The following is a 17649-nucleotide window of genomic DNA, read 5'->3' as shown; positions in this document are numbered from 1 at the left end:
TAGTTGCATTCTCTTAATGAATAGAATGATTTTTTCTAATGGTGTTTGTAAGTAGGATCACAAGTCTGCATCTTGTACAGCAATTAACCACTGAGAAGAATGTATGCAGTGTATTATTTGTTGAAAGTGTACTTTTGATTTGATTTGAAACTGTCTCATTGCTATATGTTTATCAATAAAACTTTGAAAAGAAAAAAAAAGAATGGGCTATATTCAAATTTTTCTCATTGTACATATAATCTGTGATTCATTTATTAGTCTTAATTATTAGCAATGTGAAATTTTTCCAATTTTTTACTGTTATAAATAGTATTGAACCTATTTTTTAAAATATTTTTTTCTTCACATTCTGTATGGATTTAAAGTTTAACATATAAATACTTGATGGAAAATACCTGTTCCATGTTATGTCTAAGATGGGATATTCAGACAGATAGTGAGGTTAAGCTCAACTGCCTTTGTTATAGGGTAATAATATCATTACACTTCTCTTGTGGAGGGTTAACATCTTAAGTTTGCAGACCAAAAATTAGAAAAAAGAAGGGCTACAAGGACAGCCAACATTTTGGCCCTAGCCTTTCATGGTCAGTAAAGACTCAGGACATAGGAGAACCTGTACTGTAACACCTGTAACTCACTTGTGTCCCAAATTTACTGATCAAGGAGATTATGGGGGCACAGAGGAAAGTGATCGATGACTTAAGAGTGTGCCTAAGGAGAGTCACATGGAAAGAAAACATTCACAGGTTTTCACAGAGAGCAAATTGGTCAAGCAATGGGCATGACTCATCCATATGGCTGACACTGACAAGGGTGTACAAACTGCGGTACTGGATTGCAGGGTAAATCCTAAGGGATTTGACTGACCTTGTCAAGTACAAAAGTTGCATTTCTTGTTATATAGGTCTTGCTTTATCTTGTTCTTAACCATCAAGCAGAAAAGTATAAAAACGAGGCATAAAAAGTAAAGCCATATTAATATGTTGAGCTGTAAAAGGCTCAAGTCAACAACTTCTCACATTGCCAGTCCTACGGAAAACCCACTACTATTATACACTACTAGTGTATATTGGTTTATTTCACTCAATTCACACACGTACAATATTTAGATGGCAAGGAACATTTCTGTCCCATCTCTGACAAAACTAAACAAAAAAAGGGGGATACAAATGAAAGACCATTTTGTATCTGTATATAAAATACTTAAGATAGATATACAGCTATTTTCTCTTAATTCAATGAGAAGAAAGATTTGTACTAATAGTGTTTGGACAAGATATCATGTCTGCATCCTGTACTATGAATAACCACTATGAAGTCAACAATATGCAATGTAATAATTATTGAAACTTTCCTATTAATTGGTTTTGAATCTGTCTCATTGCTATTTCTCAATAACATTAATAAAAAATTGTATTGAAATAAAATTCTTGTGTTTAAGCTATGCTGACCATTTCCATTTTTTTAGGACAAATTAAAGGTTTGTGATTTACTTGAGGTTTCTGATATATTCTCCTCTACAAAAAAAGGTATAGCTTTTAAAAATGACCACCAATAAATAAATATCTATATGACTCAATTTGATTTTTAACCCTTGTAAAATTGATAACTGAAAATTTTATCCTAGTTTTTTATTGATAAGGGTAAACATATTTTATTACTTTGGTTGGACTGTCTTATACATGTACCATTTAACAATTGAACGTTAAGAATATTTTCTAACTGATTTCCAAGTAAACAAAGAACATCACCTGAGATAATTAATGGAATTGCTTGATTGGGCTATAGTTTTAATCCAGTGATAAAGCCCTGCCTAATTCATGAAGCTCTGCTTTTGTTCCTCAGTACCCAAAAAGAAGTAAAAGAAAAGTTTGAAACACTTTACTTCCCTCTGAAGAATAATTTATTAGATTTCTAATAAGCAAAGAAACCAGGTGGCCGGGGAGATGGCTTAGTGGAATAAGTGCTTCCCTGGCAAGTGCAAAGGCCTGAGTTCAATCCCTGGTTTCAAAAAAAAAGAAAAGAAAAGAAAGAAATGGGAAAAACTTAGGTAATACATAAAATACTGACATACTTAAAAGAAAATATAAATATCTAAAACTTAGCAGATGCAGGTCACTACATTAGTAGAGTTAAGTAGGTAATTTTTTGACACTTCTTTAGAAGGGATGAGGAGCAACAGAGATTTTTTTTTGGCTTATTATCACTGAGTGTTTTATTACTGTTTGTACATATGTAAAAGAAAAAAATTTATTCAAGGAAACTAAATATGCTTCCTCAGTTCATCTTAAATTTATGAAAACTTTTCACATCTTACATATTTTTTCTATTGCTAAGACAAGGGATATAGAAGAGAAGAAAACCTGTTTTTTTATTTATTTGGTACAGGGTCTACAAGGTGTTTATGGTCTCACTACCAGGTCAGACTCATAGTGATTCTCCTGTTCATAGCCTCCAAAGTCCTAGGATTATAGGTATGTACCACCAAGCCCAGTCTCAATTGCTGTCTCTCTCAGTGTGCCTTGGGGGGCGGGACCCTTGGCCTGAGTCTGCCTAAGCAAGCACTTTAATCTGCTGAGTTATTTGGCTGGCCCTGATGTCAGAAATTTCTGAGAAATGTTTTAGCTTCCTTTACTTTCTCCCAACTATTATACTCTGCTATTATTTTATGTTTTTATTTATTTATTAGACTTTTCAATAAAACATGTCCAAGCTTTCTTATTATTAATCTTGAGAAGAAATCACAAGATTATTAATGAATAAAGAAATATAAAAAAGCAGATATCAAAAAAACATAATTGATTGTTAAAATTTATAAATCAACACTATTTACAAGATCCTTAACTAGTTTTTTTGTGTAGGATGGTGCTAAGGAAGTGAAAGCCATTTTGAATTTATGGAAAACTTTTGGATTAATGGTAGCTTCAAAAACATTAATATAATTCCCCATTGAATGGAATTGTTTTAATTAAAGTTTAGTAACCCTTCTGGTTTAATCCCTAGAGCTAACCAATAAAACAGTTGAGGCTTAAAATCAAACTCTAGAAAAAAAAATCCTCAAGGTCCAGCCAAATAGCTTGGTGGATTAAAGTGCCTGCTTAGGCAGATGCAGTTGTCTGGTTTAAACCCTATGGTGTTGTGCTGGCCCCGCTCCCAGGGCATACTGAGAGGGCAACTGAGACTAGTTATGGTGGTGTGCGCCTGTAATCCCAGCACTTGAGAGGCTGTAAGTAGGAGAATCGCTATGAGTCAGATCTACTTAGTGAGACCCTGTAGACCCTGCAGACCCTATACTAAATTTTAAAAAAATCTGAAAGCTGAAACTTAAATACATCTATTAAACTAGTGATTCTTTATATAATATACTATTAGGAATTTTATATATATATATATATATGATATATATAGATAAAATGTTCTTACATACAAAATCTTTAAGATTAATCATTGGAAAATGTAATCATGGCTTATTAAAATTACTTCACTGAGATAAAGTCATCAGTCTCTATAGTAACCTTTTTTTTTTCCTTTAAAGACTCATTGGTATGCCAATCATGAATGAAAGGGCATGTAAATTTATAATTCAACCAAGAGAAAAATGACCAGAAAAATGCTACTTTATTAATTTTACCAGTAACAAAATTATAGAACATAATTTGCGTCTGAATTTCCTAAGTGCTATGAGATTATATGGTTAGAAGAAAGGCATAGTCTGTCTTCTTTCACCCTGCCTGCTTGCTTCCCCTCTACTTACCATAATTAAATAACTAAACGAATGAAAATCTAAACAAAACTACTTTCTAATTCTCCAGGCAATGCTTCATAAACTTTTTCCACCAAAGTACTCCTAATGGAAGAGAAGATTGAACACGCACCCTCAGGGATCTGCAGCAAGTGTGAAAATTCTTTGAAGTCATCTGTTTTATTTTAAAAATTCATGTGGCTTTTGCATTCTACAAATATATATATATATATATATATATATATATATATATATATATATGTTTTAATGTAAAAATGATGTGCTTTCCCCCAATATCTTTGAATTACAGAGCTCTGGGAAAATATGCTAAGTTGAAATGATGGCTTTGTGTCTTCAAAGAAGCACACAATTTTAGAAGCTCAGCTTTATGAGGAATAAAAACAATTATAACAAATTTTCCATAGATCTTATAAACTTCTTTTGTTTTCTTTCAACTTGAAGGTGTTTTTTTTTTTCCTTTGTTGGTCATTTCAAAGCATATAATTTAGTACTGAAATTTAAAAAAATTGCTATAGTGAACATAAAAATGCTTTACTTTCTAAACCATAAGTGTTCAGACATAAAAATCAAAACTAACAGAAGCTTCATCATAGATTTGGTTTTAATCATTACAAATTATTTTGACTAAAACCATGTATCTATTATATATACTCAGGTGAGATAATAGGAAACAGGAAGGAATTGTAGTCTTTTGCTATTTGTATTGTTATCTTCAAAAGTCTTTGAAAACGGTATTTATAGTCATGCAATTATTATTTAAATATGCATTAAATAATACAGCCATTAGCAAATTTGTCATTTATTTCCCTTTGTTTCTTTGTAAGAACAAAAGAAGAGGAACCCATTATCATATAAAATGAATTATATAGTATTGATCCATTTTTATTTTCACTGGTAGAATGTAACTCTCATATAAACAGTATGCTATATGCAGCACTGCAGGTGAAAGAATGTGACCCAAACAGGGCTGAAAGATATATTAAGCAAATAAGACCCGTTTGCCTCAAATACCAAGAAAAGGCATTCTACTATACATAAGAGGTAAATTCCTTGACCTTTCACTGTTTTGTTTCTTCCTGCATACTAAATTTCATAGTATTTTTTCTAAGGCTTTAGTCACAAAATATTAAAAAAGAAAGAAATAGATTCTGAACAGTGATATGACAAATGATTGGTGGCTTAGAGGGCAGGCTGGCGAGATTTACAGGCATTGGATACAGAATGAAATTGTACACTGATACAGGATTATTATTATAAAAAATAAAAAAGTCTCAAGAGAATATATCTTGGAGTACACTGAAATGAAAACTAGAGGGCTGCAAGCAGGCAGAATGTGCCTAAGAACTTTTTCAGTTGGTATTTCTGAGCTTCAATTTTATAGAAAAGGAAAGAACTAGTCAAAATAACTTGAGTCTAAGGATTGTTATGACACAAATGGTGGGATAGGAAGGGGATTTTTTTTATAACAATCTTGTGAATATACTGAGAAGAAGAACTTACAAAAGCAGAACTAATCAAAATACAATCGAAAGATCTAGCTCTTGAAACAGGGAGAAAGAAGTTGGCAATATTGTAAAGGAAAAATATGAAAAGATTTATCAAAAAAACAGGCATAGGAAACCAATAACTAGAATAACATCTAATACATACTGTAAATTATCCATAAGCTTATTTACTTTGTCCATTTGAATAAGGCAATAAAAATAACTGTTATGTGCTTGGCTGTGTATCAATTATGACTGCTAGTATGATTACCACTAGAGATAGTAGTCCTGCAATAGCTACATAGTTACTACATATATTTCATTTTATTAGGTGACTTGTGCATGTCCCCTCATTTCCACTGTTACTGTACTTGACACAAAATCAGTGTAGATTACTAGCTTAAATTACTAGCTAACTAAAGCTAGTGCTATAGTCTACTCTTGTCAGTATTAATAATCGCTAAAAGTAAATGATATGGCCTATGCTTCTGAAACTATTTAAAGCATTTGTAAATAAATGTTCTACACTGCTCAATAACAGGGCTATTTTCTAAAAAATGAGTCACTGGGTAACTTTGTCCTTGTGCAAACATTATAGATTGTACTTACAAAAACTAAGATGGCTACAATAGTGTCAGCTGATATATCTTATATGGCCACCATAGTATAGGCAGGATAGCTGGCCACAGACCAAAAAGTTATGTGGCACATGACTATAGTTATATAGTTAAATATTTATCGCATAGATAAATAGATAAATACACATACATGCATTTCCATGGTTTGAACATTTCCCAAAAAGCATATAGGTATGACTTCATGGGAAATGTTTAGGTCATGATGGCTGAAGCCTCATGAATAGATTAATGCTGATTATAAAAGATCACAAGGCTGCAAGCATGACCTCTTGTTACTTGTCACCATGTGACATCTTTTACCATATTAGCATAGAGCATGAAGGCCTAGACTTCCCAGCCTACAAAACAATAAGAAATAAATCTATGTTCTTCATAAATACTCAGTATGTGATATTCTGCTATAGCAGCATGAGCCACAAGTAAGCCATACTATATATATATATATATATATATATATATATATATATACACACACACACACACACACACACACAAAGGCACAGCTGATGGAAGCTTCATCGCTGATTTCACTTTAGTCACTCCAAATCATTCCACCTAAAACCATGTATTTATCACATATACTCATGTAAGACAATAGGGAACAGTGATATAGATCGTTTGCAAATAGGAAGGGATTTAAGAGATAGTGGGAGGTGGGAGGGAAGGAAGAGGAGGACACATAAAAAGAATTAATACATGTTACTCACATGTACTAACTCCCCACAGTGAATGTAATGATATACTACAAACATTTATAAGAAAAACATTTCAAAAAACAGCCATTGGGCCAGGAAGATAGTTCTTTGGTCTAAATGCCTGCCTGGCAAGCACAAGGACCCACGTTTAATCCCCAGTATTGCATGCCATGCAGGCCCAACCCCAGGCCTGCGAAACCTATCATTGAGACAGAGTATGGTGGTGTGTGCCTGTAACCCCAGCACTGGGGAGGCTTAAACAGGGGGATTACTATGAGTAGGACCTGCGTAGCAAGACCCTATACCAAATACACATTTTTTAAACAAACAGTCCTTAATATACGGAATGAAAACATTATGTATTACAAACATACATAAAAAAGGAAGGGGATCAAGAGATCGATGGAAGGAGAGGAAGGGAAGTGAAAGGGGATCAAAAAGGAGTTAACTTGAGACATAATATGGTAATAATTGGTTTGTCATGACAAGAAGTACGTATTTAGAAGACTAGAATTACAGGCATTCCAAGTGTGACCTTTCTATTACACATTGCTATCTTCAGTGCAGTTGCTTGGTTCATAGGTATCAGCATATATAGTTATCCAGGTTAAGAATTCTACCAATAAACTGCTAGTTTTAAAAACCTGCTGATGTTTCTCAGGAAAACTGCCTTGCCCATCTTGTGCCTATAAATGTATGGCTTTGCCCCTGTCATGTTTCCCAGCTTTTCTCCTTGCCCTCTCCTCATTGTCCAATCCTCAAGTTCTCGCTTTCCTTTTAATTGTGTTATACCTTTCTATTTGTATTTCTTCTTTTGAGTTCTTATACTAGGGAGTCTACATGATATTTATACATGTGGGCCTGGTTTATTTCACTTATGAGTATATCTTCAAGTGGCATCCACTTAAATATAAATACTTCAAGTTTATCATTCTTTATAGCTGAGTAATACTCCATTGTATAAAATTACCACATCTTTTCAACCATTCATCATGTGACGGGCATCTTGGTTGTTTCCAAGATTTGGCTATCACAAATTGTGCTGATATAAACATATGTACACATATGTCACTATGATATGACATTTTCAGTTCTTCTGGGAAAATTTGTTTAATATTCAGACAGATAGTGAAGGTAAACCCAACTGCATATGTTGTAGGGTAATAATAAACTTCTCTTCTGGAGGGTTAACAACCTAAGTTTGCAGAACAAAAATTAGAGAGATCGAAGGGCTTCAAGGACAGCCAACATTTTGACCCTAGCCTTTCAATGTCAGTGAAGACTCAGGACATAGGAGAATCTATAATGTAACATCATGCAACTTAGTTGTGTCCCAAATTTTCTTATCAATGAGATTATGGGGCCAAAGAGGAAACTGATTGATGATGTAGAGTGTGCCTAAGGAGAGTCACATGGAGAGAAAACATTCTCTCAGGCTTTCACAGAGAGCACATTGGCCAAGCAATGGCTGTGGCTCATCCACATGGCTGACACTGACAAAGAATCTACAAACTGCAGTACATGGTTTCAAGATAAATCCTGAGGGGACTTGACTGACCTTATCAAATACAAAAGTTACATTTCTTCTTACAAAGGTCTTGCTTTGTCTTGGTCTTAAGCATCCAGCAGAAAAATATAAAAAGGAAGTATATAAAGTAAAGCCATATTAATATGCTGAGCTGTGAAAGGCTCAAGTCAACAACTTCTGTGGATAACCCACTACTATTGTGGACTGCTAGAATGTGTTGGATTGTTTCCTTGAATTTACACATCTATAGTATTTAGATGACAATGGAATACCCATCTCTGACAGGACTAAACAAAAAAAGGGGATACAAAGGAAGGACCATTTTGTATCTGTATATACAGAGTAACTATGGCTGATATTCAGCTACTTTCACTTAATTCAATGAGAAGAAAGATTTGTACTAATAGTGTTTGGACAGGATATCCTGTCTGCGTCTTATACTATGGATAACCAATAAGAAGACAACAATTTACAATGTATTAATTATTGAAACAGTCCTATTAATCAGTTTTGAAACTGTCTCATTGCTATTTGTTTCTCAAAAAAATATTTTTAAAAAGGAGTTAAAAAGAATTAAAACCAATCAAAATCATCACAAACTTGACAAACTTTACTTGCATGCATTCTTGTTATGCTTTCAACATCTTTTAAAAACAGATTTTCATATTAAAAATAAAATTTTGAATCTGATAAAAAGCAGTAAGATAGTAATACCACCAAAATGATCTAAATTTAGAACTGCTCTGATTTGTAGCTTTTACTATATTTCATATTACATAATGTTCTAATTGATGCTCTTATTCTACTTTTGTTAAGTGTTAGGAAATGTGCCTTAGATACAAAGGCATATTTTTAAATCCAAGGACTAATTTACAGAAGTTCTTTAGAAAGTATCTGCCTCGTAGCTGCTATTATAGTTATACTAAGTATAATTTCCAATCATAATATGCTTGCTGAAAAATATAGCTCTATGGAGTCATGGTGCATCTTTAACTTTTTTTTTGTGCAGGGTCTCACTATGCAGCTCAGACTCGTAGTGATTCTCCTGATTTCTGCCTCACTAGTGCTGGGATTACAGGCATGCACCACCATGCCCAGACTCCATCGCAGGCTCAGTATGCCTGGGGACAGGGCCAGTGCAGCACGTAGTGCCTAGGTGCATCTTATGATATTCTGTTAATTTAGACACAAAATGAGAAACACTGGATAACATTAAAGTGTTCTGCATTCGCCCTCTGGTACCTAACAACAGCAACAACAATAATAATACATTACACAGTGTTTTGGATTTATGGAGTCACTTTGTTCCTTGAAATGTTGCTCACAGCAGTGGGACATGCACCTGCCTGGCAAGTGCAAGGTCCCGATTTCAATACCTGATAACAAAAAATAAAATAAAATAAAAATAACATGGATCATATCTCTAGTAAGCATTTCAGAAAAAAAGGATACTAACAGGTTTATATCATTTATAATAAACTTGAGAAAAGGGCGCTTTTGAGTCCTTACAGAAAATCCAGAGTTATAGGATGGAATTATTATAGTACAATTTCAAACACAATTTCCTTGTCTAAAAGGGAAAACATAATTCTCTACACGTATGAGCTCAACTTCAGAAAATATTTCCTTGATTCACCATTCTTTCATCATTTTGTTAACTACATGTAAAAATAAATAATACTAACAAAGCTAATTACCTCAAATTAAAATCTCAGAACCATTTTTACTTCCCCTACCCTGTTTCTCAATGGTGCTGTACTGACTACCATATCTAGATGAGCCTTCCACTGAAGTCTGTGAGATGCCCGCCTTAGTCTTCTGACCTGATTGTCAACAACTTCTTTCACTTGTCTTAAGACATTGTGCTCTCCAGTTTCTCTTCAGATCATATAAATATTTCACCTTTTACTAAGACACTGTGCTACTGTGCCTTGCTCAAGTTGTTTAGTCCCTGGAAACCAAGGCGTTTACAGTGACTTTAAAATTTCATCTTCATACCATGAAGATTTGTACCCATTGAAAAATATTTTCTTCCTCATCTAAACTATAGAACATTATATTTTCATGTAAATATCTGACATTCATTCTTGTGATATGGGTTATTTACAGGTGTGTGTATGTGAGTGTGTGTGCATGTTTTCATGTGTGCCTTTAGTTACATTAATGATTTTAAACACATTTAAGGAACGACTATTTTGCAATCATTTTCTTTTGGGGGAGGCTGCTCAGTTTGCCTTCAGGGCAGGTCTGGTTTGGCTTGAGGATGATGGGATCAAACCACAGCATCCTGAGCCTGACTGCTTTGTTTCATCAGACACGTAAACACTTGAGCTTAAGGGCAGGCCCCCAGCAATCATTTTCAAATCATCAATTATCTGATCAGAGGAATGAAGGCACTAATAATCTTGCATAGTACTAATAAAAATGAAGACAAAGAAAATAACAGGTTATTGAAATGTACAATGCTGTTAAACATAAGGCAACAAATTTTATTCCAGCCTTTCTTATACAGCAAACATATCAAATCTATTTTTATGATTATCATTTATAGATTTTTTAATTTTACCATTTCAAATGAAACACATAGACCAGGAAAAGCCACAAAACAGTTAAAAATCGATTACCTTTGCTTGCACTTTCTACATGTTCTAGTTCTTCAGGAAATTTCAGGATATCTCGGTGTTTTTCTTCACAAATTTCAGCAATAAAATGCAAAAGCGTTGTCTTTTGATCTGCTGATTTAGTATCTTTGATCTGAAAGGGAACAACATGAAATGTTTTAGTAATTTAAATAGACTTTTTTCTTAAACAAATGGAACAAATGAATGAGTGAATTCAATTCAATAAAACTCACTTAATATTTTTTCTTAATGGGGTCTAGTGGCAAAGCTCAGGATTTTAAAATGAGCATATTTTAAAAGCAAGAAATATGGCCAATGATAGTATCAAATTAAACCATAATGTATATTTTCAAAAATGTTTGAATCATTATGGAAAAATGAACTATTCTTTTCATGAGAGAAGAACATCCACTTACAGTATTTATAGTAATAGTCCAAGTTAATGTGCACTTACGTTAGCAGCATTCTGTTCTTTGCTGTACTACAAAAATATATTCTTGAAAGCAGGATTCATTTGTGAAATTATTCCTACCCATCACTGATATAAATTAATGTAAAAGAATAAGCACATTTACCCTCTACTTCTGTGGGCCACCACAAAATAATTCTCAAAGTGGTTCTTATCTAGAATTATAAAAAAAATCTGACCATGCATTTGCGATAATATATAATTTTTATTTGTCTGCTTACACATTGTATTTCCTTTTCAGACACACTAGAGAAAAGATGCCACAGTTATAATAATAAAAATCTTAAGAGTAGAGCCAAAATAATACAATGAGAATCTAATGTTTCCTTTATTATATCTCTTAAGACTAAGCTGCAAATGAAATCAAGGATTTACTCAGAAGCAAAGCATAAATAGAGCACAAAGTATCAAGTTTTCTCATTCTGTTGGATATTTTAATTCTATAATCCTTAGATGATGGGTTTGTCCACTGATGTTCATACTGATTCGGGATTTCCAGATTTAAGGATTACTCTGTTTAGAATAAATGAATATTGTTCACAAACAGGTTTAACAAAAGGCAACAGATGATATTTAGGTAATTACAGAGTAAATTAATTCTCATTGTTTTAGGAACTAAAAGAAATTCAGAGCATTTAATAATCAGTACCATACTGAATGTGTTTGATACTATAGTTTTTAGCAAATGTGCCATTTCAGATGATGTAAATACCTTAAAAGAACTATTACACTTAAGGCTAAAATAAATAAAAGATCAGGGAATGTATAAGCTGAAGTTCCTATATTTCAATTGTCATAATTATTTCTTTTAGAATTTCGAGGATTACCCAGTACAGGATTGGCAACATATTTAAAATTTGCATTCTCAAAATGAACTGTTAAATGTTTTTCAGTACCACAATTAGCATGACACTGTTCAAGGACAAGTTATAAGTAAACAACATGAACCTCAAGGGCAATTTGTCTTAAGTAACCTAGCAGGTGCAGATGAATCAATGGGAGGCTCTCATTCCTAAAGAGAGGTCTTTAGCAGGGATTACTGTTTAATATGTTGAGAAAGTGCATCATTTCGGAGTATGTGAAAGATTTCAAAGAATACGAAATTTAACATTTTATAACTAACCTACTAATCTTAAAATCCTAAAAATGTCAGATGCTTAAGAATATAGCAAGTACATCTTCCAAAAGAAGAAAGCCACAGAGACTAAAACAAAAATAAAGATAATAAAATATGAAACAATAATCAAGACTAGCCCCATTCTTTCTACAACAAATTATATGGTATATTTAGTTTTAAAAGTGCCTATGAGAAACACTGGAGGAAACACTGAAAATTAAAAATGACATTGATCAACTATGTTAATTCTGTGGGTGCTACTGTTCTCTTATTTTCTTGGTGAGTGTTACATTATTCTGCACTAGAAACCTAAGTTTTGAGTATGAATTATTACAGTGTTTAAATCTCAGAATTTTAATATATATTCAGTATCATTAAGAATTTAATTTTTATGAAATTTATTAGAAACAATGTTTACATTTTAAAAATTAAAAAATCATAAAATTAGTAAAGTAATGATCTATGTTGATGAAATCACAAAGGCATATTGACAGAAAATGCGTATCTTTTGGATTTATAATATTTCGTTCAAAGGACGGACAGACATGGTCAAACACATACATGCCTTGCCATGCTGAGAAACATCTTAGCTTGTCTGTGAAACAACATTTACTTGGTAACATAAAAATACTCACTTAAGTATTTATGTTAAAAACACCTTAGTATTCAAGAGTACATTTTAATGTTTCAAATTGGCAGCAAATCATGACAAATAAGTGATTTTTTCAGACTTTCTTGATGTGTGTGAACATTGGACCAATTCTTGTGAAATAAATACATAATAGAACAGAAAAATTTAGTTTTTTAAAAGTGTATGTATTTGACACAGGATCTCACTGCACAGCTTGGAGTAGTAATGACCTTCCTGATTTCAGCCTCCCTAGTGCGAGGATTACAGGCGTGCACCACCATGCCTGGCCTCAGTGGCTGACTCAACGCTCCTGGGGGTAGGGCCGGCACTGCATGCAGGACTGAGGATCAAACCCTCTTCCTTGCACTTGTCAAAGCAGGCACTTAGTCTGCTCAGCTGTCTTGCTGGCAATAGAATTGAAAATTTTCTTGGTGAAGTACATTTACTTTATATTATTATATCTTTTGTCAATCTCATCTGGTCTGTCTTACTTCCCCAACTGTGTTTTTCATTATTAGCATAGAGGGCAACTAAAATCATTTACTTTCATCAGTTGTACTAGATAATAACGTTACTCCAATAATTTGTTCTTGTCCTGGATCTATCTATCTGTCCATAAACATTAGAAAATGTATTTGGATGGACAGATAAGATAGACAGATAAAGATAAAAATATGTCAGGGGAGAACAAAAGCAATCTCAGTATGTACAGAATCACTACCAAAGTGCTTGTGTTAGCTTATTAAGTGAAAAAATTGATTCCCATTTGATATCCGATTAACTTGAAACTGTTGAAAATTTGATATATTAAATATTCAAACAATACTCACCTATATTGCCTATGTCTCATTGATGACTATAATGCCAGTATGTCAAGGTTTGCCCTAGTCACCAGCGAAGTACTTTTTGATATACCTGTTTATATTTTTTCCTCTCTTTTTGCCAGCCATGGTTAGGTAGGATGTGAAACAGATACATGAATTATTTGTAAAAGATGCAAAAGGATGAATAAATGGCCAGTCTACAATCCCCTGTCTTTTAAATGCTTTGAAACAATGGAAAAACAAACAGAAGTTTCAGAAATTAGTAATGCTTGCAAAAGCTAAAAACAATGTATGTTACTTTAATAAGGTGATTTATCAATGAATAATAACAGTCACTGTAAATTGAAGCAGATTTTTTTTAATTAACAGTCACTGTAAATTGACAATGCCACCAAATTATCAAACAACATAGCAGCTTTAATTGTAATCACCTGACCAATAAATGTCACCCATAGATTAATAATGCAATTTAATTTATTCTACCTAATTGTGCACGTGTGTGTGTGTGCACGTGCGCACACATGCGCGCAGGATCTCACTACACAGCTCAGATTCATAGTGATCCTCTTATTTCTAGCCTCCCTAGTGCTGGGATTATAGGTGTGTGCCACCATGCCCGGACTTGGTCGCTGGCTCATTATGGCTTGGGGGCGGTGCTAGTGTGACATGTGGTACCAGGGATGGAACCCTGGCCCTGGTACTTGCCTAATCAAGCACTTAGTCTCCTGAGCTATCTCACCAGCTCATCTACCTAATTGTTAGTAACTGCTGAAATGCTACATATATGCATATACTTTTAATAAAACAATAGCCATTTCTATAGATAGACCTGGTAATTATGAAATAAATATGAATGATACATGACAAAAGATAATATTTATGTTTTACATGTACAAATGCATTACTACAACTTTCGATACTGGACAGCAAAGCATTTGAATAACCAATTGACACAAAGGAGATGTAGTTATTCTAAATATGTTCATTGAAGCCTGAAATTCATCAGGTCTGCCATGTCTCTGAAATTGGGAAGAAATCAGCACATAGAGACTGACACAACACTTTAATGATCTTTGTCAGTCACATTCAATCTTTTATTGGAAGACCATTTCTATAGGTAATTTTCCCTTCTGCTACAATTTAAGCCTATTTTGTCTTGCTTTGTCTTCAGTGAAAACTGGAAATAACTGGTCACTATCTCCTGTATAACTTCTCACAAAGTCAGTTTGTCTGTCTTTTGTTTTATTATCTACCCTAACCAACCATAGTTAATTTAATATCTCTATAGGGATTCTAATCTTCAAATGTTTAAGTTTTCCTTGGTAAATAGGATCCATTAAAAATTTCCACTGCAGAATTTTCTATCATCTACCATAGAAACACACAGATCTCTTGGTTTTACATAGGCAGTCCCTCATGAGCTGACTCTTTTCTTTCTAATCTGTCTGCTTTGGATGTTGACATGATTACAATTGCTAAAACATGTCCTGTGTAGTTTTATACCACTGTGCCTTTGCATAAGTTGTTCTGTGTTTGCATAAGTTGTTCTCCTGCCAATTTCCATTCTAGATGTGAGTGACCTATTCATATTACAATGGCAATCACAAACACCAAAATGGCACCCAGGATTTAAAAGGAGATTTATTTTATGTTGACAGGAACTGATGAGGATCATTCCCAAAATAGCAAGCCCCAAAAACCCAGGGAAGGAGGGAAGTCTATAGTTGCATGGGTGCAAGACATGGTGACATGGGAGTGAGGAATCAGAGGAGAAGCATTTCATCATAGGCAGAAAACAGAAAAGTGGCATAGAAGCAAGCAGCAGCAGCAAGCCCTTACAGCAGCCCTGTTTCTGTCCCTTTTATTCTGTTCAGGCTATGTGCCCTTAGACCCACCATCATATCCTCAATCTTATCATCACACACCCTAGCTCCAGCCACTGCCATAAAGTTCCACCTATGACTGCATGAAACTTTGTGGGGGGTTTCTAGGCACAAACATAGAAATTCTATGTGCACACAAGTATAAAAGAGGGGTTGGGGAGGAAACTGGTATCTTCCAGGGTACTCTATGTCCTGAGACTTAAGTGGGAGAAAATGTCAGAATAAAGTTATAATTTATTTCCCCGTGAGCTTGAAACTGTACTGAACAGAGAGAGAGAGATGATGTATGGTACCTTTTGATGTACGATGCCTCAAACTAAGAATTACTAGAAAACATGCAATTACATATAAAACAATCAGTGACTTAAGAGCATAATGTGGCTGCAACTATCAAGGACTGATATAATTAAAATAACTGGAGTAAGTGTAGAAAGACTAAGAATAAATCTCATAGAGAATGTGTAAAAAAAAAAAGAAATCCAGGATTTACTTAATTGAATGAAAGGATGAGGTAAAGGAAAGATCAAACACTCTAAAAGTTTTTAAGTTATGATGATTAAAATCTGATCTACCATATCCAAAATGATGAAGATGACAGCACTAGAGTAAGCAGGCTTTAGGAAGGAGATAGCAGCTACCATTTTAAAGGCAAGTGTTTGCTATGTGGAGACACTCTCAGAAGGTACTCATGACCATTCCATTCTCCCTGCTTCATTTTATCCTGAATATTTTAACCTAATTATGGCTCCTAAACATAGATATGGCAGCTTCACTCTCTCCTTTAAAACAATCACATGGTTCCCCACTACTTTTGTAATAAGGGCCAAATTTCTTTTCTTTTCTAAAAATATTTATTTATTTAGTACAGAGTCTTGTTACACAGCTCAGATTCTTAATGATCCTCCTGTCTCAGCCTCCACAATGCTGGGATTACAGGTGTGCAACAGCATGTCTGAACTCAGTGGCCAGCTTGGAAAGCCTAGGGTTCCAGGGCCAGCATGTCATGCTGTACCAGGAATTGAACCCATGTCCTTGTGCTTTCTAGGCACGTGGTTAGACTGCTGATCTATCTCCCCAGCCCCTAAAGGCCAAATTTCTATTCAGATAAGTATTGAATAGATTTTGGCTTTAACTATCAACAATATTTGGACTGTAAACTGTACTTCTTAGTTATGTGATTGGTAGCAACTAAACATTTCATGTTGCGGTTTACTTAATTATAGAATGAATGAATGCTCACAGACATGTTTGCAGAATTTAGTAGTATATTCTGACCAAGGTGATCATTCAGACTACAAGAAACATGAGCCTACCTTAGCTTCCCATCTCCACAGAGACTAAGTCATCAGTAGCAACAAAGCCCCTCTGTGCTCTAGTCTCTTCCTATTACCTCAGTTTAATCTCTAGTTATTATCCTTTCTTCCCCCACCTACCCTCATTCAGATATGTCGGACATATGTAAGACCTTGCAGTCTGGTTTGTTCACTTTTTGTATAATCAACACATACAACAGTGACACTTAATATGCATTTCTTGGTTCCAGGGGTGATAATTCCCAGGCTTTTCCTTGTGCTCCTCAGCAAAGAATGCCCTTCTTCCCTCATAGACATGATATACTTAAGAAAAATCCTCACTTCATCAAATGAACTATTATTATGTTCCCTTCACAGGAAAGATAAAACATGTAAGCAATATTCTCTAGTCCATACAGTTAAAAATGGATGGTGCCAGAACGCAACATGGTCACTTAGGCACACTGCTTTAGTATTTATGTGTTATAAACACAGAATGTAGACAGAAGGAGGACCATTCAGGTGAGTGATAGTTATTAGTAATGCATTTTTCTAATATTGCCAGAACAGAAGTGGGAATTTGTTTGTCTTTATCCATATATATTATATTTAAAATATTGTCTTAGTTACTTTTCTCTTGCTGAAACAAAATATCTAAAACACGAATTTAAGGGAGGAAATGTTTATTTAACTCACAGTTTCTA

At 34.0% G+C, this 17649-nt stretch overlaps 1 protein-coding gene across 5 annotated transcripts in view; it reads right to left on the bottom strand.

The window, feature by feature from the left end:
- Positions 1-17649, bottom strand: part of Diaph2 (diaphanous related formin 2) — an 890957-nt gene that overhangs the window by 415681 nt on the left and 457627 nt on the right. For all 5 annotated transcript variants that reach the window (XM_023704632.1, XM_023704633.1, XM_004644436.2 and 2 more), the window contains one exon: positions 10733-10862. In XM_023704632.1, coding sequence (XP_023560400.1) covers positions 10733-10862 — 130 coding nt within the window. The remainder of the gene's footprint in view (positions 1-10732; positions 10863-17649) is intronic.

This window comes from Octodon degus, unplaced genomic scaffold (genome assembly GCF_000260255.1).
Source record: "Octodon degus isolate 3935 unplaced genomic scaffold, OctDeg1.0 scaffold00198, whole genome shotgun sequence".
NCBI classification, from domain to species: Eukaryota; Metazoa; Chordata; class Mammalia; order Rodentia; family Octodontidae; genus Octodon; species Octodon degus.
The sequence above is the reverse complement of the archived record's forward strand: the minus strand, read 5'-3'. Positions and strand labels throughout refer to the sequence as shown.